The 26,610-nt window shown below is 35.3% G+C and overlaps 1 protein-coding gene across 9 annotated transcripts in view; it reads left to right on the top strand.

Annotated features, from left to right (window-relative positions):
• LOC150109879 (DNA-binding protein P3A2-like) overlaps positions 1-26,610 on the top strand; it is a 343,228-nt gene that overhangs the window by 220,862 nt on the left and 95,756 nt on the right. For all 9 annotated transcript variants that reach the window (XM_090397115.1, XM_090397108.1, XM_090397155.1 and 6 more), the window contains one exon: positions 12,540-12,716. In XM_090397115.1, coding sequence (XP_090253241.1) covers positions 12,540-12,716 — 177 coding nt within the window. The remainder of the gene's footprint in view (positions 1-12,539; positions 12,717-26,610) is intronic.

The raw sequence follows: 26,610 nt of genomic DNA, 5'->3' as shown, positions 1-26,610 counted from the left end.
AAATCTGATTCTGATAACCCCTGTTTGGCCTGAAAGCAGTGTGTTCTTCTCCAAGCTTCTTCTTCACAATTTTTCATAGCTTCTCAAGTATACGAGCATAAATTTTTCCCAGAACATTCAGTAGGAAAATTACCTCTGTAATTCTTAGATTCAGTTTTATTACCCTTTTTATAGATGAGTGCTCAAGGGTTCAAAGCTGTATAATTGAGAGGAGACCTTCAGCCTTTAAAGGAATGCATAAAAATGATCAGGGCTCTGATTTAATGCCCAATCCTTACCCTCTCTGTGCATCCTATCGGTATCTATCTACCTGGATGCTGAACAAACTAGAATGGACTGGCAATTTGGGATTTAGTTGACCGAATTGTATTCTTATTGGCTTAAACCACAATGTAAAATGATAGTACAACATGAGAGAATTTAATGCTGGCTGGTGTGTCACCAGATTAAACGAGGTTCCCAATTGTTTTTACCAGGGAACCAAGCAAACAGCGAATTTGTTCCAGTCAGCTACTGGAAAAAATCCTGAAATGCATCCAAACTCAACATCACCAGTGTTCAAGATTGGTATTATCAACATAAGAAGTCTAAATAGCAAAGCAGTGGAACTAGCAGAAGAATTAGATATGTATCAGATTGATGTAATAATAGGAGTAACTGAAACAAAAAAGACCAAAACCAGTGACATCTTTCTAAGCAATAAATATAAAATGTTATGTTCAGGCAATAACAATCAGAGAAAAGGAGTAGCTGTAGTATTCAACAATAATTATGAGGGTATTCTTCTTGAATTGGAGGCAATATCATGTAGAGTGATATGGTCAAATATCAGAATGGGGAAACTGGACAATGAGACTTATTTGTGCCTATGGTCCGACATCAGGTTTTACTAAGATAGAAGTGGAGGAATTTTTTGAGGCTTTAGAGATAGCAACTGACAACACAAGGAAAAAAGGAAAAGTTGATCTTTGTGGGATCTAAATAGCAGAGCAGGAAGTGATTGTCAGACATACAAAAATATTTTGGGAAAATTTGGAGAAAAGAGCAAAGCTAATAATAATGGCAAGTACCTATTGGATTTCTGCTCAGGACATGGACTGGTTATTACTAACACAATGTTCCAACATAAAATGTGCACAAATTCACATGGAGAGAAGAGGCAAGGAATAAAAACAGCTCATAGACTATGTTGTTGTTGATAGTGATGTTTTCTCACTGGTGCAGGACACCAGAGTGTACAGAGGATTTGAAATTGAAAGTGATCACCATTTAGTCTGGACCAGGATAAAATTGAATTTCATATTGAAAAGAAGAACGTGTAAGAAAGTTTTAAAGCAAATAAAAGTTGAGCAGCTCTTAGATGTGAACTGCAGCTAAAATACGCAATCATTATTCGGGAAAAAATGAAAGAGTTTGAGAACAGGAGCCAAACCTTGGAGGTTCAGTGGCAAGCCCTGAAGAAAACATTGTCCACCATGAAAATTTAGAATTCCATAGTGGATACAAGAAATTAACCTGGTGTTAGTAAGGTGGGGTGTCACAGACCCCAAGCTTCATCTTCTGTAACCCGCTACTCGACGTCACCTTACTAATGCCGGGTTAAAGAGGCAGTGAAGGAAAAGAAGCAAGCACATCAAAAGTTCCTGGGGAATAAGTCAGCTTGTGCTCTTAGAAAATACAGAGATAAATGTAAGAAAGCTAAACACTGTATAAAATTAGCTAAACGAAAGTTATGGGAATACTTTGGTAAGAACATCAAAAAAATATCAGAAAGGCAGCAAGATATTCTGGGGGTTGCTGAAAAAGCTCAGAAATGGAGAGAAGACTGCTGTAAAAGGAATTAGAGATGACAAAGGTGACACGAAAACTGGAGAAAAAGATATCCTTGATGTATGGAGTAATTACTTCAAAAATTTTTTGAATGAAACAGATCCATGATAGCACAGTTGTAAAAAAAAAAAAACACTCATCAGACAAGCAATTAGGAATACATATCCATTCTTGAAGTAGAATAAATTTCGATCAGAAATTCTAAAATATGGAGGTATAAAGATTTTACAGTGATTGCATTGCATAATTCAGAAGGCCTGGTCAGAGGATCAAATTCCACATGATTGTGGCAGAGCTCTCATAGTACCTTACTAAGTGTTCATGGTAAGATTTATACAAGTATACTTCAGAAATGGTTGAGAAGGATTGTGGAAGGGGAGCTTGGTAAAGAACAAGCTCAATTCAGGCCAGATAGAAGCTGTCAGGATCAGATTTTCAATTTACGACAAATTATTGAGAAATTGTTTGAATATTACAATGATCTGTATTTAAGTTTTGTAGATATGGAGTATATGACAAGGTCGCAAGAAAAAAGCTTCAAAATGCTATTATTGTTATAAATGTTATTAGTGTTAATGGAGCATTATATCAATAAATACTTAGTCTTTATTTGAGTTGTAAGTCATCAGTTAGAATTGAAGGAAGTACAATAAGATGGGTTGATGTTAAATCTGTTGTTAGACTAGGATGTACATAATCCCCTCTGTTACATTATCTATATGGATCACATTATAAAGGAAAGTAGTATTAAACCCGATATCAAAATTGGAGATGTTAATCTCATCTCTTTACTTTATGCAAATGATGTTATACTTTTAAATAAATTGTACAAATTAAAGAACTGTTGTAATAGATTTAGTCTGAATGAAAGTCAGCAATAAGAAGACAAAGAAAATGAAAATAGGCAGAAGCATTGAAAATATTAACTGCATTGTGAATCGAGAGCCTATAGAATAAATAAAACATTTCAGCTACCTAGCCACACACTTTTTAGTGAAGATGGTAAATTAAAATTGGGAATAGACATCAGAATCAATGAAGCTGGTATATTAGGAAGTCAACTGAATAAATTTATATGGAAAAGAGAGAAATTAGTCAAAACATTAAATAGCTGTATAGAAGACAGTGTTCAAACCAGTTTTAACTTATGAATATGAGAACTGAGTTAGAAATAAAACACTTGACCAGAGACTAGATACTACAAATATGAGAGTCATCTGAAAGATTAGAGGGATGAACAGATGGCATTAGTGGCAATATCATATTAAAAACAAGGATATTAGATATCCCTGTTGTAATATATTTGGTATGAAGCTCAGCAATAACAAGACAATGAAAATGGGGTGTGCTTAAGGGTCAAAGCTGTATAACTGAGAGGAGACCTCCACATAGCCTTTAAAGGAATGCGGAGAACCGACCAGGGCTTCTGACCTAATGTCCAATCTTCACCTTCTCGTGGTGCACCCTGTTGGGTATCTACTTGGATATTGAACGATCGAGGATGGGCTGGCAATTTGGGATTTAGCCGACCAAATTGTATTCTTATCGTCTTAAACCAATATACAAAATGATGGTACAGCATGACAAAATTTCATGCTGGCTAGGGCGATGCCCGGTTAAACAAGGCCCCCATTGTTTTCGCCAGGGAACCAGGGCGAACAGCAAAAAGTCACCTACTGGAACAAATCTGAAAGCACACCCGAACTCAACATCACCAGAGTTAAAGATCAGTACTATCAACATAAGAAGCCTGAATGGCAAAGAAATGGAGCTAGCTGAAGAATTAGATTAGTACCAGATCGACATAATACGGTGACTGAAACTAAAAAGACAAAAACTGGTGAGATCTTTCTGAGCAATAAATACAAAATGTTATATTCAGGCAATGACAATCAAGGAAAAGAAGGAGTAGCCATAGTATTCAACACAAAATACGAGGCTAATCTTCTTGAATGGCAGGCAGTCTCAAGTAGAGCGATGTGGGCTAATATCAGAATGGGGAATTGGACAATGAGACTTATTTGTGCCTATGGTCCCACAGAAGGTTCTACTAAGGTAGAAGTGGAGGAATTTTTTGATGCTTTAGAAAAAGCAACTGACACAATGAAAAAGGAAAAGTTGGTCCTTGTTGGGGATCTAAATTGCAGAGTAGGAAATGATTGTGAGACATACAAAAATATTTTGGGAAAATTTGGAGAAAAGAGCAAAGCTAATAATGATGGCAAATATCTGTTGGATTTCTGCTCAGGACATGGACTGGTTATTACTAACACCATGTTCCAACATAAAAATGTGCACAAATTCACATGGAGAGAAGAAGCAAGGAATAAGAAAAAGCTCATTGACTATGTTATTGTTGATAGCGATGTTTTCTCCCTGGTGTAGGACACCAGAGTGTATAGAGGATTTGAAATTGAAAGCGATCATTATTTAGTCTTGAGCCTAGAAAAATCAGAACTCCTTTGTGGACACAGGAAGTTAAAGAGGCAGTGAAGGAAAAAAAGAAAGCATATCAAAAGTTCCTGGCAAATAAGTCAGCTTTTGCTCTTATAGAATACGGAGACAAATGTAAGAAAGTGAAACACTGCGTAAAACTAGCTAAACACAAGTCATGGGAGGACTTTGGCAAGAACGTACACAATAAATATCAAGAAGGTGGTAAGATATTCTGGAGGTTGTTGAAGAAGCTTAGAAATGGAGGAAAGAGTGCTGTAAAAGGAGTTAGAGATGATAAAGGTGACATGAAAATAGGAGAAAAAGATATCCTTCAAGTATGGAGTAATTACTTCGAAAAATTGCTAAATGAAACAAGCAGTGATAGCACAGTGCTTAAAAATACTCAACAGGCATAGTCAGGAATACATATCCATACTTGAAGTAGAAAAAGCCATCAAAGGCTCGAAATGTGGAAAGGCAGCAGGAGTAGATGATATTCGACCAGAAATGCTGAAGTATGGTGGTATAAAAGTCTTACAGTGGCTGCGCTGCATAGTTCAGAAAGGCTGGACAGATTCCCGATGATTGGAGTAGATCTCTAATAGTACCCATATATAAAAAGGGAAATAAAACTGAATGTGTGAATTACAGAGGTATTTCTCTACTGAGTGTTCCTGGCAAGATCTATGCAAGTATAATTGAGAAATGGTTCAGAAGAATTGTGAAGGAAAAACTTGGTGAAGAACAAGCTGGATTCAGGCCAAATAGATGCTGTTAGGATCAGATCTTCACTTTACGACAAATAGTTGAGAAAGAATGGGAAGAAAACAAAGTTCTGTATTTAAGTTTTGTCGATCTGGAAAAGGCATATGACCAGGTGGCAAGAGAGAAGCTATTCAATATGCTACAGTTATATGGTGTCAATGTAGCATTATATCAAGCAATACTTAGTCTTTATTTGAGTTGTAAGTCAGCAGTTAGAATTGAAGGAAGTACAGGAAGATGGTTTAATGTTAAATCTGGTGTGAGACAAGGATGTGTATTATCCCCTCTGTTATTCATTATCTATATGGATCACATTATGAAGGAAAGTGGTATTAAACATGATATCAGAATTGGAGATGTTAATGTCAGCTCTTTGCTTTATGTAGACGATGTTATAATTCTAAATAAATCCGTTTCAAGTTTGCAAGATTCCCTGACTAAATTGAATAACTGTTGTAATAGATATGGTATGAAGGTGAGCATTAAAAAGACAAAGACAATGAAAATAGGTAGAATTGTTGAAAATGTCAACTGTGTTGATATTTTCAACAGTTGTGAATGGGGAACCAGTGGAACAAGTAAAACATTTCAGCTACTTAGGCATGATTTTTAGTGAAGATGGTAAATTAAATATGGAAATTGACAACAGAATCAGCAAAGCTGGTATGGTGGGAAGTCAATTGAATAAATTCATATGGAATAAGAGAGAAATTAGTCAGAACACTAAATTAGCTGTATACAAGACAGTGTTCAAACCAGTTTTAAACTTATGGATCTGAGAGCTGGGTCAGAAGTAAAACACTTGACCAAAGACTTGAGACCGCAGATATGAGAGTCCTGAGAAAGAATATAGGCATGAACAGATGGCCTCAATGGCAATATCATATTAAAAACGAGGATATTAGGAAAGAACTTGACATTTTCAGCATCCAGGAATGCGTTAGTAGAGCTAATCTCAGGTAGTGTGGTCACTTAAACAGAATAGGTGAGGAAAGATCTAACAGATAAGCTTAGGCGTTGATGGTTATTCATAACTTATTTTTCACGGTATTAACAACACCACAAACACTTTTATCGACAAAGATGTTTTATTAACGCTAATATTTCGCTGATTTTCAACTCAGCATCATCAGAGCACAACACACATGTTAACGCGACAGTCAGTGAGTAAAAAAAACAATATAATTGCAAAAGACAAAAGATCTAAAGTCCTATTTTTGGCACCCTCTAACGGGAAAAAAAAAAAAAAAAACAGCAGTAATTATTATTACTATTATTATTACTATTACTACGGGCTACTCCAGGAGTCCTTAGACTCATCGAGGGAGGCCCTAAACATCATGTTCACATAACTGTTCAACATTCTCACAGTATCTATCATACCTTGCCTTGAACTCGCTCACTGTCATAACACCCACAACAGACTCTGGCAGCTTATTCCACTCATTTACCACTCTAAAAGTAAAGAACCTAGCTCTAACACCCTTGCTAACCACGCTCTTGCCAGCTTCCATGGGTGTCCCCTAGTTCTCCCACCACCAGTCCTGATCTCAAAAATATCATCTGAATTAATCCTATAGAATCCTTTTAGCAATTTGAATGTCTCAATCATATCTCCCCTCTTCCGCCTATCAACTAGTTTCTGCAACCCACAAATCTTCAACCTGTTCTCATATGGTTCATTCCATAGACCTGCTATCATCTTAGTCACTCGCCTCTGGATCCTCTCCACCTCCTCCCCATCAAGAAGGAACCGAGGTGACCAAATCTGGGCACAGTAGTCGAGATGAGGTCTTATCAGGGCTCAGTACAGAGGTACAATAACTTGCTTGTCTCTGCTCGTCAAGGTATTTTTCAACAACCAAGTGAGTTGATGAGCTGATTTAGCTACTTTCGCAATGTGCCCCCTAAACTTCATCTCCTTATCCACCAACACTCCCAAGTCCCTGGCCTCAGTTATCCAGGAGTTTTTCTTAGGATAACCGTCTCCCAAATTTCTGGCAAATTAATGCAACCATATTTGTTAAGGTTGGGAGAATTCTTCAAAGCCATTGCTGACTCAAAATATAATCTTTCAGATCTATAACGACTCCTAAATAGCACATTTGTTTTCCTCCATCTAATCCTGTGTGAAGGAGTGTCCAAAGCGTGGTCTGCCAGTCCCGACTTGCCATAGTAATAGTAGCGAATGTATCTTTCATGTTCTTCCAGGCAGATGTTCACTGATCTCCCTGTTTGCCCATAATAGGCCAAGTCACAGTCACATGGAACTTCATACACTCCTGGGTGTGCTAAAGGGTGAAGTTTATCCTTTGGCGAGTGGATCAGAGTTGCCAGCTTGACATGAGGTTTGAAGGTGGTGCGAAGGCCATGTTTCAATAATACTTTGGCTATCTTTTCCGATGTACCTCTGATATAGGGAATAGAAATGGTCATGTTGTATTCTTGTGTATTAGGGGAGGGCAAAGTAATGGGCCTATGTAGTATTTTATCTATTTTGTAGGGATTGTAGCCATTGGCTAAGAACGTATGGCGCAGGTACTGGAGTTCAGTGGTCAGAGCTGTATCGTTAGAACAAATGGCTCTGGCTCTGTGTGTAAGTGTTTTTAAAATGCCATACTGTTGGACTGGATGATGATGTGATTGTTTATGTAGGTATCTTCCTGTGTGTGTGTGTAGGCTTTCTGTAAATAGAAAAAGATAGTGATCCATCTGAAAGGCGGGTGACTAATGTGTCAAGAAATGGTAAACAGTTATTTGATTCTTTTTCTACTGTGAAGTGAATTTTGGGGTGTTGTCTGTTTAGGTAGGTGACAAAAGCATCCAAAGTGTCTTGTCCATGGGGCCAGATGGCAAACACATAATCTACATACGCAACCACACTTGTGGCTTGTATGTAGCTGTGGTAAGTACTTTGTTTTCAAAGTGTTTCATGTAAAAATTTGCTAACGGGGGAGAGAGGGGGGAACCCATAGCAGTACCATTAATCTGTTTGTAGAATCCCCCACCCCCATAAAGTAACTTGCATTCATGGTAAATTGAAATAATTCAAAAATATCTGGGGGAAATTTAGACTTGATTAAATCAAAAGTGTCTATAAGTGGTACATTGGTAAATAGGGAGGTGACATCGAAACTAACCATTATGTCTGAATTTTTTAGGATTAGATTTTTAACCAGTGTTTTGAAATGGATTGAATTTTTTACAAAAGTAGAGGAGTTGCCAGTAAGAGGGGCAAGCGACTTGGCTAAATGCCGGGCCAGTTTATATGTGGGACTATCTATGCTATCAACTATGGGGCGTAGGGGAATATTAGTTTTGTGGATTTTTGGTAATCCATAAATACGGGGTGTTTTAACATGAATTGGTTTTATTTTCCTGATGATTTCTTTGGGCCATGATGTCACTTTTTTCAGTAATTTTCGGACTTTTTTCTTTTGCGACATCGTAGGATCTCGATGTATAATTTGATACGTGGAACTGTCACATATGAGATCTTGCATTTTTCTGTTAAACTCTTCTTTATTCATGATAACTGTTGCATTTCCTTTATCGGCTTTTGTAATAATAATATTTTTATTATTATATAACTTTTTTAGGGCAGTTATTTGCTTACGTGGCATATTGCTTTTTGGAGGCTTAGCCTTGTTTATAATACTTGCTATGTCTAGTCGCACGTTATTGGCCATTGCTGGCGGAAGATCGTGGATACCCTGTTCTACTTTCATCATAATTTCGAGTTTAGGAATTTGTTTGGGAATACAACATGACCATTTCTATTCCCTATATCAGAGGTACATCGGAAAAGATAGCCAAAGTATTGTTGAAACATGGCCTTCGCACCACCTTCAAACCTCATGTCAAGCTGGCAACTCTGATCCGCTCGCCAAAGGATAAACTTCACCCTTTAGCACACCCAGGAGTGTGTGAAGTTCCATGTGACTGTGACTTGGCCTATTATGGGCAAACAGGAAGATCAGTGAACATCCGCCTGGAAGAACATGAAAGATACATTCGCTACTATTACTATGGCAAGTCGGGACTGGCAGACCACGCTTTGGACACTCCTTCACACAGGATTAGATGGAGGAAAACGAATTTGCTATTTAGGAGTCGTTATAGATCTGAAAGATTATTTTTTGAGTCAGCAATGGCTTTGAAGAATTCTCCCAACCTTAACAAATATGGTTGCATTAATTTGCCAGAAATTTGGGAGATGGTTATCCTAAGAAAAACTCCTGGATAACTGCTTTTTTTTTTTTTTTACCCCCTCCCCCCCCATTAGAGGGTGCCAAAAATAGGACTTTAGATCTTTTGTCTTTTGCAATTATATTGTTTCACTCACTCACTGTCGCGTTTACATGTGTGTTGTGCTCTGATGATGCCGAGTTGAAAATCAGCGAAATATTAGCGTTAATAAAACATCTTTGTTGATAAAAGTGTTTGTGGTGTTGTTAATACCGTGAAAAATAAGTCATGAATAGGTGAGGAACGATTAGCAAAACAGGTGTTCTCTGCCAGGTTGGCAGGAAAACGACCCAGAGGAAGACCGAGATATAGGTGGATTGATACGGTACAAAGTGTCTTAGACGATAGAAATATAAGTTCTGATAATGTTGGAGTCTTGACAAGTAACAGACTGATTTGGAGGAAAATTATAGATAGGAAGTTAGTAATGATTTAAATTTTTGATGTAGTACTATCATATCCTGTACACCCCCTGAAGGTACATGTCAGGAATTTGATGCTGATACTAGGAAGGTGCCAGTGGAGTGGAAAGACAGCAAAATAGTTCCATGCATAAAAGAGGCTTCCAGACCGAAGTATCAAATTATAGGCCAGCGAGTATCTCAGGAGTTGTGGTTAAGGTACTGAAGAAATTGAAGGGAAAAAAAAGTTTATGCCAGATGACAAGAAAACAATCTGGCATGAAACGTTTTTTTAGAAAATAAAATATTTTGGAGTCCTGACAAAAAAAAAAATTAAAAATAAATAAAATAGAGAGAGAGAGAGAGAGAGAGAGAGACTGATCTGAAAGAAAATTGTTGATAGGAAGGTAGTTAATAATTTAAACATAATCATAGTAGTAGTGTCATAGTATTCAGTATAGCCCTTGAATTACATAACAGAATTTGATGATGCTTTAAGACCATAAATTCAGAAGCAGATCTAAGAATTATTTATAACAAGCATTATTAAAAGCAGCTAATTTCCCTTTCATTACCGATAGTTAAAACAAGGCAGTAATTGGCTTTGTTTGGAAATGTTTATATATTAATATTTCACTAATTAAGGCTAGCATTATCTAGATATTTAAGATACACATACTCATTAAAGACAGGAAATGTAATGATAGGACAAGGAATGAGTAAAAAATCACATGAAAGCAATCTCCAAACCACTAAGCAAAGTTTCTTTCCTCCTGATGCAAATTAAAGATTTCCAGGATCCTCTCCTCTGTTTACAGTACTCTATCAATATTTTCCAGTATTTCTGAACATAATTGTGCTTTTGAGTTGTCCATAACATGGACAGTTCAAAAGCACGGTATTTATTCCTTGGAGAATAGTCACTTCATCTTATAGAAATAAGTGAAGTTATTTCACAAAGTTCACTTCAAATTGCAAATAAAAGGTACTTGACAGTATCTAAAGTTTTATAGAACTCTGGTAATTGCAACAGTGCTGATGGTGTGAATTTTAAACAAATTTTGATGTGTCACCATTATCTTCCAATTAGCACTAAGCATAATTACTATGAGGAGCACACTTTTCCCTCATGTGAAGTGAGTGTTATGCTACATTGCATGATCTGCTAATTTTGAACAAATTTTGATGTACTGCTTTATTTCTTTTCAGCATTAAATTTTTTTTTTTTTACGATTCTCACCCACTCAAGGTTTTGTAACCTATAGTATTAGGGCCACGGGTTGGTTAGGTTTTTTCATTTTTTTAAAATAAATTATATATATATATATTTTTTGAATTTTCTTCTTCTTCCTTTACATGTTAGGCCTATGGCCTGTTAAGATTCAAAACCGGAAATCCCAGTGAATAGGTCGGTCAATCCTTATTCCCAGAGTGTCCTTATGTCTATAGATGTGTGTATTCATGTGGCTGGTTTGCCTATTCTGGGGGACGAAACCTCATTTTCTGGATGAAAAAAAATCCAACCTTTGTATGAGAGCAGCTAACTCGTCTATCATCGAAAGAAACCAGATAAAGGTTCTTCACATCATGGACAAATCGAACTCTGGTCTTTCTGACCAAAAAGGCTTCATCTATACCAACTAAACTACAGAGGCTCTTTTTTGTTTTTGTATTTTTCTTTATTTATTATTTTTTTTTTTTTATAGTTCAAGAATCATGCTCTAGAGACAAAACATGAAACTTTCTTCAAGCCACTTCATGTCTCCAGTAAGTGGTGTCATAGTCTCACACTAGGTGATTTGTTCCAGCTTTTCTCTCTCTATTTTTTTCATCTATATAGATAATTGGTGTATGGAAAAAGTAACCGATTATAATGTCATTTTTTTAAAATCTTATTTCATTTTTACCTTACTATGGCTGAATGGCTTATTATTTCCAGTTAAGTTGGCTTCATAAGAACCTAATTAATGCTATGATAGGGCAGTAAATTCTTCTACATAAATTTGCTATGTGCTTGTTGGTTGTGTATATTACCTGACTGCCTTTGTCTCTTATAGAATGAAAACTCCAAGTTTCTGAGACTTGACAACTCTACCACTTCTGTCTGAGATTGACTATCTTGCCTTCGTTTGATATGACCTTACAAAAGTTTGCATCTTAAATGAGATTCACTGATGATAACGTTTGATTTTTCCAAGTAAAGGTCATTGTTTTTGCTGATCTTTGGAGGTTCCTGTTTGATATCTAGTCAGTGTTTCTTACATTTGTAATGTAGCTTATATAAATCACCTTTCACTTTAAACACTTAGCTCTTATTTTAAAAATGCTGTTAATAGCTGACTCAATAATAGTGCTAAAATCATCTTTATTAGTAAAAGTCCTGGCAAAAGCTTCATAATATTAATTCTGTTTTCTAAAAGAAATTTGCTGTAACAAATTTCCCATTATATATAATAAGTATTTTTTTGTTTTTACTATACTGAAACCTGACTATATACATCTCTGTTGCTGACAGCATCATTATTTTTGGGAATGTATTCAAGAAAGAAAGAATGAAATGAACAGTTTAATTAAAAAAAAAAAAAAATCTGTATGCATTCAATCATATTTGAAGTTGTTTCTGTTTAAAAATTTTTAGTCAACCAATCTGTTAATCATTTAGAAGCAACAAAATATTTTTTAATTTGTATAATTTTAATGCTGATTGTGGACATTAATATTATTGTATTATTCTTTTGTATTTTTTTGATACATGGAAATATTAATTTGAAAACTAAATAGAATCTTTTTAGTACAACTGTTTTCCTTATTTAATTTTTATAATTTGAAATAAATCAGAGCAATTTGTTTGTTTTATAGGTTTCTTGGACTCATGCTTTAAGACAAATAGTTGTTAATTGTTATAAATATCATGGTCGAGATGATCTGCTTCCTGCATTCACAGATGAAGATGATAAAGAGAAAGTCAAAGCTGTGGTTCATGTTCGTACAGCCAATGCTGTAGCTGTTGACTCAGCCTTAGCAGGAGCACAAGGGGTAAGTGAAATGAATTATGTGTATGTGTTTACACAGGCACACAGTCTCTCTCTCTCTCTTTTTTTTTTTTTTTTTGTTAACAACATAATTTTTATAGGTACATAATATATAACTTGAGCAGTTTTATTTCATCTTTTCCAGTGAAATTTTTATAATATTTTCTGTCTAAATTTCTGTGATGACTTACTTTGCTTTAGAAATAAGTGATATACTCAGATTAACTTTTATGCTTTTGTTTCATTCTGCTAGTTCTGTAAAATTTGAGGTACTCTTCTAAAGTTAAATTAAAAAAGACAAATTTCAAGGGGGGAGTGGATATCACATAATTTATAGCAACATAGCATGAAACACAATTAAAAAGAAGCCAACAGTATTAAGACAACAAGAAAAAAAAACAGCATGTTATATAATACAAAACAGAACAGACAAAAATACATTCATCTATGTAAACAGCTACTTTCTTCTTGTAAATTTCATGATGTTTTATACGTGATAATTATGACACAAATACAGTAGATCCCAATTAATTGGTAACCATTTGGGATTGGGACAAATCTAGAAGAACAAAAACAAAATGAGAATATAAAAATATTTTTTTAGAATGGAGAGTAGAAATAAACTCACAGCATTTTCCTTATAAAATCAGGTGATGAGTAATTATGTCTTGCCCACTTTGGCTTATATCTATCTATCTGACACTGCTTCAATGTGGAGCAAATGGTGGTCACCTCATTTTGTGAAAATGGGATGGTTTTGAAAAATTCCATTTTCAAATGGAATTTGAAATTGTGTAGTGATTTTGTTTTGTCATTCTGGGTGAGAAAAACATAGTTTTGAAATTGTGAACAAAAAAAAAAAAATAAAACATTTTAGTCTGCCATGGTAAAAACTGGCTGTGGGGAAAAAAAAAAAAGAAAAGAAAAGCTTATAAGACTTGTTACTATGTACTACCTCTAAACCGAAGAAGATTTGTAAGAACTGTTTGAATTGCATTTCATGTCTAAAGAAGAAACTGATAGACTTTGTCCCAATGGCAAATTGTTATAATGACTCAGTGCTTAACTTGACAGAAGAGAAGGCAATTTTAGTTGCTCAAGGCATTATTTATCAGGCCAAGAAGCCTGTGTAAACAGAAGCTACATAAAATGTGTGCAAGATAGTTGGCTGAAAAGTAAGTCTGATGTGCAGAAAGATTTAATGAGCAATTTCCAGATATCACACAAGATCATTCCTTGGTTCCTATTACATACCTTGTGAATGGATGACCATAGTAGATTATTTTTTGTTGCAAGAAGTAAAGTTGTCTTCTATGCAAGGCATGGAGTTCTTATCTCATTCAGTGTTATGATGCATGTGGAAGAAGTGAAACAGGTATTCTAAGAAAATGGTCCAAAAAATACTGTTTTCTACTCATGCTCCACAACCAAATCCCAACATTCTCAACAGAACTTTTGTTTCCATCCCTTATGTCAATAGACCTTCTCTCAAGATTACTGGTCTCCTCAAATCTCATGACATAAGAGTGGCTTTCAAGCTCATTTTGACTATACAAAGTTTATTGCATTTACCTAAAGACCATAACTCTTTCCACAAGTATCTTGGAGTTTGATATTCTATGTTCTTGTGGCTTTCATAGGGCAGACATCTAGAAGTTTGGAAATTAGACAGAAAGAGCATATTGGAGACATTAATAACAACTTAAGACCACTCAAGCCTAGCCTTTCACTTTTCCTGCACTCATCACAACATTGAAGAGATAAGAGCTCCATGCTTTACATGGAAGACAACTTTACTTCTTGCAACATAACATAATCTACTATGGTCATCTTTTCACAACACTCAGTAGGAATCAAGGAATGATCCTAGTGTGATATTTGGAACTTGTGCATTAGATCTTTCTACACATATGATTAGCTTTTCAGCCAAATATTTGCATGTGTCACATTTGTATCATTGAACAATAGCTAACCTGTGCCTGATCCCACACTCTACATGATTTGCTATTTCCAACTTATATTGTAACAGTTCTTACATGTTTTGTATTTTAATAATGCTAGTAATGTTCATGTTAGCCTTTTGTTGTATTTTTTTTTATTGTAACCCAGATGGAGCCACAAGCATCTGCAGCAAAACTAGTTGGCTATCATTTTTTTAATGTTATTATGCTCAAATAAACTCAATACATTTCTCCTTCTCTGATCTTAATTTGACCATCCCTTTTTGAGTTTATAAAAGAAGTTTGATCTCACTACAGCCATTGATCCCACATAGCAGTGATGGGATGCAGTTTTCCAGCAGAAATTACATAAATTGTATTTCTGAAATTGAAAGCTAATAAATTGCATTAAAAAATTATTTCTTTTCTTTACAAAAATTAAATTCTGTAGAAACATTTGTTCTATGTAAAACATCTGTTTCACACATGTTATTTTTGTCCCATTCAAAGGGTAAAGATCATTATAAACAGATTCTAGTACAGTTAATCTACATATTAATGATATCATTGGGAATTAGGCCTAGTTCTTATTGCACTGTACAGGCATGCTGATCAGTTCTTTAATTTTTGAAATAGCTGTTAAATCAAACAAAATGTATTATATTATTATTATTATAATCCAGTACCTCCAGGGGAGCCAAGGAGTCTGTAGGTCACCCACACAAGCTGTCATACTGTCTCTTAAACTCATTCACACTGGATGTACCCACTACTTCAACAGATAAACTGTTCCACTCACCGATTGCTCTGTGAGAGAAAAATTTAGCTCTCACCCTTTTCTTAACTGCACAAACTTAATTTCCATGGATGCTTCCTTGTCCTCTTCCTGCTGCCCATATAATGAAAAATTTCATCAGTTGATAACCTATAATACCCTTTAAGAGGTTATAGATCCCCTATCATATCATCTCTCTTTCTCCTGTTTACCAATGTCTGCAGTCCACATACTCTCAATCTGTCCTCATAATCTACACTACATTCCATAATTCCAATATTATCTTTGTTACTCTTCTTTGCACCCTCTCCACAACTTCTTTATCGCTTCCAAACCTAGGAGACCAAATCTGCACGCAATAATTCAGGTGCAGTCATATCAAGGTCTTGTAAAGAGGCAAAATTATATCCTTATACTTACATATCAATGTTCATTTCAACATCACAATTATCCTCTAAGTTGTATTTGCATTTTTTGCAATGTGACACTTTTGAACTTCAGTTTTTTATCCACGACTCCAAAATCTCTAGCATCATGTAATTGGAGATCTCATGTAATTATGTATTATTTTACATAATTAATAATTATTAGTAATTAGTAATTTACTAAATAAGCAAATATTATGTAACGTGACAAATAGATTGAGCATGCTAAGTTGAGAAGAAAAAAGAAAATGGCTGCTTTTTTTTGATAGTTTTAAGTGTTTTAGTTCTGTATTAATTGGATTTAATGCTTCTGATTTGGCTGTATCTTATTCATTGCTTCTGTAAAATAAATGTAGTGGGCTACATTAATTATTCAACCCTTCAATTATCAAGATGCTCTCCCACTATGGTTGGATAGTTTAATTTAATACATGAAGAATCAATAATGCATGGAACTTTTGCTTAGCAAAAGGTCTATATATTATGAAAGTCATTTTTGCTATCATATTTACATTGTTTTTTAGGTTACAAATTACTTTGCATATACTCTGGGTGAATTTTCAGTATATTTGAATGATGATTTTTGTGCTCTAAATGTGCATATTGTTCTTGTTATACACAATTTACGTGCTAACTGAGATTTGCTTCTTATCAGGTTCACTGCATGGAGGAACATTCAGTTTGGTTTTATTCCTTTGGTATTATGCTTTACAGTCAGTGTACATGCTCTGTCTTTCACACACACACACACACACACACACACACACACACACACACACACACACACACACACACACACACACACACACACACACACACACACACACACACACACACTTTCTAACATGCATAGACCTCTTCATTATGTAAAATATTATTATCAGAGACCTCCAGGGAATCATTGAGGAGGACATATATCATCCATATCAGTTATTGATACCTTTTCTTGATTTCATTCACACTGCTTCCACTTCTAGTCATGCACTGCTGTATGAGAGAAAAATCAAGCTCTCATTCCTTTCTTGACTGCATTCATTCTCATCTTCTATAAATGACATTCATCATCTCCCAACCCTCTATAAAATGAAAAATTTCATCTATTAATATCCTGTATGAACCTTTCAGAAGTTTGTAGGTTTATCATATCACCTCTTTTCCCTTTTTGATAGTGTCTGGATTCCACAAATTCTCAGTCTGTCCTCATAATCTATAATGATTGATATATAAAAATATATAAAGTTTAAGTTAAATAAAGATATAAATATTAAGCCATTAGGAAAAAGAAAACCAGGACGTCTTCTTAAACGATTCAACGATGACTTCTAAGGTCGGAACAGGCCATACTAGGCCTAAATCCTTGATACGTATGATGACGATGATAAATTTTATGTCTTCTTATATATCCTAAAAGAAAAAGAAGAAATTATTACAGTTTGATGAAACATGGGTGTTAAAGGGTTTTAAGATATATTCTTTCTTGTGGTTATATCAGTTGCTTTAATGTAATTTTTGTTCTATTTTTATCAGAACTTTCTAGACCCCCCCGCCCCACACACATACATGGCCCTTGATCTTCAACTTCCTGCTAAATCTCCAAGACACCTACCCTGATTAGTTTCTTCTAACACATAATTCCTCCAATATGTTACAACATTTGAAAACTCATTATATAAAAGCACATAACTTGATACTTACTAACATTGAATTGATAGACATTTTCACATGCCCACAATTTCAGCCTATTCAAATCATTCTGCAAATGTTGCATGAGTTACATTCCTGATTACTCACCTATCTCTGCATCATTAGCAAACAGCTATATGTCACCAATGAAATTCTTCCTAGTCTCGTTAATGAAGAGTCAATAACAATGAACCAAGGATTAATCTTTATGGTACACTATTGGTAACCTTAAATCTTGCAAACCCCCCCCCTTCATATATTACTTTTTGCCTGTCAAAAGCCTTAGCAAAGCCTAAACGTCTCATGGTATATTCCTTCTCTAACTCAACCATCATCATCATCATCAAATTCCTGCCATGTACCCTCAAGGGGTTTACAGGATATGATAGTACTACATGAAAAAATTACATCATTATTAATTTCCTATCTACAATTTTCCTCCAAATCAGTCTGTTACTTGTCAAGACTCCAACATTATCAGATCTTATATTTCTATTGTCTAAAGCACTTTGTACAGTATCAATCCACCTATATCAATCAACCTCAGCCGGCAAAGGTTGGTCGATTGGTAGAGCCTCTGCTACTAATGGCTCAGTTAAGTAAGTTTGAGCGCGGTTAGTAGTTGGAAGGGGACCAATTGTTCGATGCTGTTGGCACACTCTCCCTCGATGAGTCTTTGGACTCCCTGGAGGTGTCAAATAATAATAATAATAATAATATCTTGGTCTTCCTCTAGGTCGTTTTGCTGCCAACCTGGCAGAGAACACTTGTTTTGCTAATCTTTCCTCGCCCATTCTGTTTAAGTGACCATACCACCTGAGATTAGCTCTGCTAACGCATTCCTGGATGCTGACAATGTCAAGTTCTTTCCTAATATCCTCGTTTTTAATATGATATTGCCATTGATGCCATCTGTTCACGCCTAAATCTTTCTCAGGACTCTCATATCTGTGGTCTCTAGTCTCTGGTCAAGTGTTTTACTTCTGACCCAGCTCCCAGATCCATAAGTTAAAACTGGTTTGAACACTGTCTTGTACACAGCTAATTTAGTGTTCCGACTAATTTCTCTCTTATTCCATATGAATTTATTCAATCGACTTCCCACCATACCAGATTTGCTTATTCTGTTGTCTATTTCTATATTTAATTTACCATCTTCAGTAAAAATCGTGCCTAAATAGCTGAAATGTTTTACTTGTTCCACAGGTTCTCCATTCACAACACAGTTGACATTATCAATGATTCTGCCTATTTTCATTGTCTTTGTCTTTTTATTGCTGACCTTCATACCATATCTATTACAACAGCTATTCAATTTAGTCAGAAATCTTGCAGACTTGTAGCAGATTTATTTAGAAGTATAACATCATCCGCATAAAGCAAAGAGCTGACATTAACATCTCCAATTTTGATATCAGGTTTAATACCACTTTCCTTCATAATGTGATCCATATAGATAATGAATAACACAGGGGATAATGTACATCCTTGTCTCACACCAGATTTAACATTAAACCATCTTCCTGTACTTCCTTCAATTCTAACTGCTGACTTACAACTCAAATAAAGACTAAGTATTGCTTGATATAATGCCCCATTGACACCATATAACTGCAGCGTATTGAATAGCTTCTCTCTTGGCACCTTGTCATATGCCTTTTCCAGATCAACAAAACTTAAATACAGATTTTTGTTATATTCCCATGCTTTCTCGACTATTTGTCGTAAAGTGAAGATCTGATCCTGACAGCCTCTATTTGGCCTGAATCCAGCTTGTTCTTCACCAAGCTTTTCTTCCACAATTCTTCTCAACCGTTTCTCAAGTATACTTGCATAGATCTTGCCAGGAACACTCAGTAAGGAAATATCTCTGTAATTCTCACATGCAGTTTTATTTCCCTTTTTATATATGGGTACTATGAGAGCTCTACTCCAATCATCGGGAATTCGTCCCTCTGTGCAGGCTTTCTGAACTATGCAGTGCAGCCACTGTAAGACTCTTATACCACCATACTTCAGCATTTCTGGTCGAATATCATCAACTCCTGCTGCCTTTCCACATTTCAAGCCTTTGATGGCTTTTTCTACTTCTAGTATGGATATGTATTTCTGACTGCATGCCTGGTCAGTGTTTTTTACCACTGTGCTGTCATCACTGCTTGTTTCATTTAGCAGTTTTTCAAAGTAATTACTCCATACTTCAAGGATATCTTTTTCTCCCGTTTTCATGTCACCTTTATCATCTCTAATTCCTTTTACAGCACTCTTTCCTCCATTCCTAAGCTTCTTCAACAACCTCCAGAATATTTTGCCACCTTCTTGATATTTATTTTCTATATTCTTGCCAAAGTCCTGCCATGACTTTTGTTTATCTAGTTTTACACAGTGTTTAGCATTCTTGCATTTGTCTCTATGTTCTCTAAGAGCACAAGCTGACTTATTTGACAGGAACTTTTGGTATGCTTTCTTCTTTTCCTTCACTGCCTCTTTAACTTCCTGTGTCCACCAGGGAGTTCTGATTTTTTTATCCTTACAGATAACCTCACCACATGCCTCTCTGGCAGAATCAATCATTGTTTTCTTCAGAGTTTGCCACTGAATCTCCAAGGTTTGATTCCTGTTCTCAAACTCTTTCATTTTTTCTTCAATAATCTTTGTGTATTTTAGCCTACAGTTCACATCTGAGAGCTGCTCAACTTTTATTCGCTTTAAAACTTTCTTACATGTTTTTCTTTTCAATATGAAATTCAATTTTATCCTGCTCAAGACTAAATAGTGATCACTTCCAATTTCAAATCCTCTGTACACTCTGGTGTCCTGCACCAGGGAGAAAACATCACTATAAACAATAACATAGTCAATGAGACATTTCTTATTCCTAGCCTCTTCTCTCCATGTGAATTTGTGCACATTTTTATGTTGGAACATGGTGTTAGTAATAACCAGTCCATGTCCTGAGCAGAAATCCAACAGATATTTGCCATTATTATTAGCTTTGCTCTTTTCTCCAAATTTTCCCGAAATATTTTTGTATGTCTCACAATCATTTCCTACTCTGCTATTTAGATCCCCAACAAGGACCAACTTTTCATTTTTCATTGTGTCAGTTGCTTTTTCTAAAGCCTTAAAAAATTCCTCCACTTCTACCTTAGTAGAACCTTCTGTGGGACCATAGGCACAAATAAGTCTCATTGTCCAGTTCCCCATTCTCATATTTGCCCACATTACTCTACTTGAGACTGACTGCCATTCAAGAAGATTAGCCTCGTATTTTGTGTTGAATACTATGGCTACTCCTTCTTTTCGTTGTTTGTCATTGCCTGAATATAACATTTTGTATTTATTGCTCAGAAAGATCTCACCAGTTTTGGTCTTTTTTGTTTCAGTCACCCCTATTATGTCCATCTGGTACTTATCTAATTCCTCAGCTAGCTCCATTTCTTTGCCATTCAGGCTTCTTACGTTGGTAGTACCGATCTTTAACTCTGGTGATGTTGAATTGGGGTTTATTTTCAGATTTGTAACTCAACCATAACATCATAAAACATAAGAAGTTGCTCAAACATATCCTAACCTCAGTAAATCCATGCTGTTCATTGCAAATTATAGATTCTATGTCACTCATTTCTGCATGCAAGCTCTTACCAAGTTTTCTAAAATCTTTATTATTACTCCAGAGATACTGATAGATTGACAGTAAATCACATTAGTATTTTGCACCACTCCTGTGTGGAATTATCATTCTTTCCACTCTTGCAGAATCTTCTCTGTTCTGAGACATCAAAGGCACAGCTGGTTCAGCTATACAGTTGTTCAGCATCCGTGCTGATATCCATCATCCCCTATTGTTGAATTCTTGTTCAGTTTATGCATCAGCTCTAGTACTTCCTCATTCATCCAGTAAGAGCCTTCAGTTCACAGGACAGAAATGTAGCTAGGTTTTTGGCATCTTTGGTATATTCTTAGCTATGTTTTATTTATTTATTTATTATTATTATTTTTTTTTTTAATGTGAGAATTTTGATAATTAATTTCATGATATATCCTGTCACTGGTATCCTTGGAAACTATCCAAATGTCATAGCATTTGGGCAGCTATTGAGCTACACTGCATCAGGTTGGTAGCTCTTAGGAAAATGTGCACTTTGCATCTGTCTTACTATGTACATTCAGCAGAGTATTCTTTCACATTTTCTTTCTTTTACTTGCAGCATAATAGAATTCTTTTGGGTTGTTTTTAGTTTGCAATGCCAGTTTGTTTTTGTACACAGGTGTAGCTTTCTATGTACCAGCAGCTTATAATTTTCATAGCTGGCAATCATACTTATGCACACAGTATTCCTTCCATATCATTTTTTTCTTAAGAATCTCTTGCATAATAATATTGTACATATATTTCATTTTTATCCCCATTTATTCTTTGAACTCTGGGAACGCATTCCATTATTATTATTATTATTATTACGGGCTACTCCAAGGAGTCCTTAGACTCATCAAAGGAGGCCCTAAGCATCATGTCAAGAACTATCCAACATTTGTGCATATCAAAGCAAATTATCTATCATAATTTGCTTTGAACTCATTCACAGTCATGGCACCCACAACAGATTCTGGCAACTTATTCCACTCATTCACTACTCTCCAAGCAAAACACTTAGTTCTAACACCCTTGCTGACTACACTCTTACTCAGTTTCCATGGATGGCCACTAGTTCTCCCACCACAAGACCTATTCTGAAAAATTTCCTCTGAATTCACCTTGTAAAAACCCTTCAGTAATTTGTATGTCTCAATCATATCATACCCTTTTTCCTATCAACCAGTTTCTGTTACAAATCTTCAACCTCTTCTTATAAGGTTCATTCCATTGACCTGCTACTATCTTGGTCACTTGCTTCTGGATCCTCTCCACCTCCTCCTCATCATCACCAAGAAACTCTGGCATCCAGATCTGCACACAGTAGTCAAAATGGGATCTTATCAAGACTCGATAAAGAGGAACAATAACCTGCTTGTCTCTGCTCGTCAACGTATTCTTACAGCAACCAAATAATCTGACGAGCTACTTTAGCCACTTTTGCTCTGCAACCCCTGAACTTTAACTCCTTATCTACTAATGCTCCCAAGTCTCTGGCTTTATCAATTTCCTGGAGTACAGTTCCACTAATGTGGTATACAGCTGGTAATCTTTTCATCCCAAAATGCATAACCTTACACTTTGCCACATTAAACTGACCATTCTCCTTTGCCCAGTCTGCCAATCTATCCAAATCATCCTGCAAAATTTTGACATCATCTGAATTAACTGTTGATCTACCCAACTTTGCATAATCAGCAAATAATTGAGCAATTCTTTTGAGATCTTTTGTATATCATTAATTACAGTTTCCTATATCGATTATTGCATTGTATAAGTATTTTTTTAATGCTGCCCATGTACTGCTGATATCCTTTCCATCTAGCAACTGATACCTGGAGACTGAACCTAATTCTCCTTAGTTTGTCATAATTTCAATAAAGTTTATATGCTTTGTAGTCCAGCATATAAACTTTACTGAATGGAACATCTATACACTTAGGCTATCCCAGATAAGTGCATGATCACTGTCAACAACTGGAGTTAGAGGTTACTTCTCTAACTGTATTCCCCCTTCCCCCTTGACACAATCTTGGACCTCATTAAAGATGATAAATTATATTCTTCGTTTAATCCTTTATCCAAGTGTAAGAAAACAATGTTTGTGTGTGAAGTAATTAATGACTAGGCTACTTGTATTTAGAGGCTAATGACTTTGTATCAGTTACCTTAGTATCCCATAATACAAACACAGATGTGTATAATGCAATGCAGTATGGGAAGGGACAACTATCCGTACCTACTGAGGTCTCATCAGTGGGAGCCCGACTTAAAAGAGATACCAAGGCTGAAGTAATGCAGAAATCATATGTTTTCCGTATACACAATCTTGGAATCTTCATATTCAACTTTGACATCTCTTCTGGGTCTGTTTTCCACTGATGAAACTTCAATAAAGGTCAAAACCAGACTGAGTAGTGGTTCGTCCCATAATGCATAGCATATTATTCATATCCAAAAGGGTGTGTCCTTTTCTTTAGTGAATGAATGCTGATCACTGTTACGCAGTGATCAGCATTCATTTTTCAATTCAATTCACAAATTATGGACTCTACAACCATGTTGTAGAGTCCATAATTTGTGTAAAATGAAAAAAAAAAAAAAAAACATCATCAAAAGGGTGTGTGTTTTGCATTATGAGATACTAAGGTATTTGATGTGAAGTTATTAGCTTCATATAAGTAGCCCAGTTATGAAGTTGATTCATGCATGTACAGGCATTGTTTTCTTACACTCAGATAAAGGATTAAACGAAGAATATAATTTCTTGGCATCTTTAATTCATAGTATAACCAAGTGAAAAACTTTTAACAGCTTTGACATTAAATTACTTCTCGAGGAAGCTGTTTTTGCAATACCTTATTAAATTCCATTTCATTCTCCTCGTGAGATTTCATCACTACCCAATCAATGTTTGGATAAATAAGATCATCCATGATGATGATTACTTGTTTAGCATCCATCAATTTGATTTGCCAGTGTATTTCATTATCATCAATAACTGATCCATTAGATCTGTAGCAATACTTCACTAAGTATTTCATCTTGTTAAAAAACTGTGTAATGATGTGATCTTTTAGAAAAAATATGAGAGCATATTAACATTTCCCAGTGTGTGTGCTCTCAAAAGAGGTACAGAACTCTATGTTAGTCCAACACGTTTAAGAGTTCATTACTAGTTTTGCATCAGCTCTTGCAATTCTGGTTTCTTGATCTGAGTCTTTCCATTGTCATTTTTTGCTTCAAACATCTGTTTTTTGTATCTCATTCTGTTTAAATGACCATACCACCTTAGATTAGCTTCTCTAAAAACTCTTGAATACTGATAATGTTCATTTATTTTCTACTAATCTAATTTTAATGTGTTCTTCATTGAAGGTACCAAGTTTACTCTTTCAATTTTCCTGAGATCTCTTTATATGTGTGTGTGGTCTTTAATCTTTGGTAAGTTGTTTTGTTTCTAATCCTACTCTCATATCTGTGCTTTTAAACTTTTTTTTATCCCACACATGAGAAGTACAAGAACTTATAGCATTAGTGCTTTGTGTGAGGTGAAGATGAGGGTTTAAAAAGTCCTGTTGACATTCTTTAAATGAGCTGTGGGTGAAATTGTTGGGAAACACATCATGAGGAAGGCTGTTCCAGAGGACAGGTAGATAGAATAAATGAGGAAGAAGAGAAGCAGGTACAATGAGTTTGTAATTGTACTATAAAGTGATGTTGGAGAGCAGCCACTTTTGTTTAACTGGCCTAACAGCAAGTGGAGGAATGATTTTTTCCAATTCATTGGAACAGTGACCATGGAAGTACCTGAGGCTGAAGTGAGCCTGTGAGGGACGGGTCATCTATGAGCTGAACTTTTTCTCCTCTGGACAGCATCAAGAATTTTTAAGGAGGTTTTAGGTACACCATCCCAAATGTGTGTGTACAGTATTCTGCAGATGGGTGGATTTGGGATTTATATAGGAGTTAGTAGCCACTGGGTGTAAAATAGCTTCTTGAGCAGAGAAGAATGCCTAGTTTTTGAAAAGCTGAGGAAGCTATTGACTTGATGTATTTTGTCAAGAGAGGGTTTTTTTTTTTCATATTAAATTTGTCATTTATTTAATGATAAATTAAATAAATGAGAAATTTAGTTGGTTAAATACTCCTGAACATTTGTAGCAGATTTATTTATTTAAGAGCATAACATCATTCCCATAAAGAACTAAGCATTGTATTAGCCACTCTTTGAATAACACATTTGATATCACTTTCATTAATAATGCAGATTAAAAATGTATGGATTATAAATAACAGTGGAAATAATGTACAACCCTTCCTTATAACTGATTCAACAACAGTTATCTTTCTAACTGCTGATTTGGCACATTGGTTTGCCGCAAGAAGTCTTCAGGTGTGCCATGAGATTTGTGAAAACAAATTAATTGAAAGAAATAATGTCATAATTTGCGCATTTATTTATTAGTGTCTGGTCTTCCATCTGCACCTGAAGCTCCCTTATTTATATTTTACGAAACTGACGGTTGATGAATCAGTTTAAAATTGTGTGTTAATTAGCTTTAATCTTTTGATAAGTGTGTTCACAAATAACTTCATTTAATTCTCTTATTTTTAAGGTAACTGGTAAGAGTTCTTTTATTGCTTTCTTTTTTCATTCAGTTAATTTTATTCAATAGTCTTCCTTTAACATGGATAAATTTGTAATAAAAAAATGAAAATTTGAAGACAATGAAGAAAGTGAAGCTAGTGCCCAGCACATCAGCAGCTGATACCATATCTAGTACTGGTTCTTCTAAAACTAAATTAAAAACTAATGTTCGCCATTATGATGAAAATTATTTGTCATTTGGCTTTATTTCCAGTCAAGAAGATCCAGCATGTCCTAAATATGTAGTTTGTGGTGAAAAATTAGCAAACAATGCTATGGTTCCAAGTAAATTAAAAAGACATTTACAATATAAACATTCTCACTTGAGCAAAAAACTGGCTGAATATTTTAAAAGACTTGTACTGGATATACAAGCAAAGATGTACAAGCAAAAAAGATGGACTAAATTTGTAACTGTGTCTGAAAAAGCCCAAGAAGCCAGTTACGCAATTGTAGAAATCATTGCTAAAAAATGAAATCTCACACAATTGCAGAATTTGTAATTCTGCCAGCATGCTGTAAAATTGTTTGGCGAGGAATATGAAAAGGAGATTTTAAAAATTCTTATGTCAGATAACACCATTTATCGACGGATTCAGGATTTGGTCAAAGATGTTGAGTTGCAAGTGGTATCTCATATTAAAGAAGCAGATATGTTTGCTATTCAGTTAGACAATCAACTGATGTAACTGGTAAAGCTCAACTTCTAGCCTTCAGTAGATTTATTTATAAGGAAGATATTATAGAACAGTTTTTATTTGTCGACCACTCCTGGAAACAACGAAGG

Source organism: Typopeltis vanoorti, chromosome 1, assembly GCF_054136105.1.
Source record: "Typopeltis vanoorti isolate ZY-2024b chromosome 1, IOZ_Tvanoo_1.0, whole genome shotgun sequence".
NCBI lineage: Eukaryota > Metazoa > Arthropoda > Arachnida > Uropygi > Thelyphonidae > Typopeltis > Typopeltis vanoorti.
The sequence above is the reverse complement of the archived record's forward strand: the minus strand, read 5'-3'. Positions and strand labels throughout refer to the sequence as shown.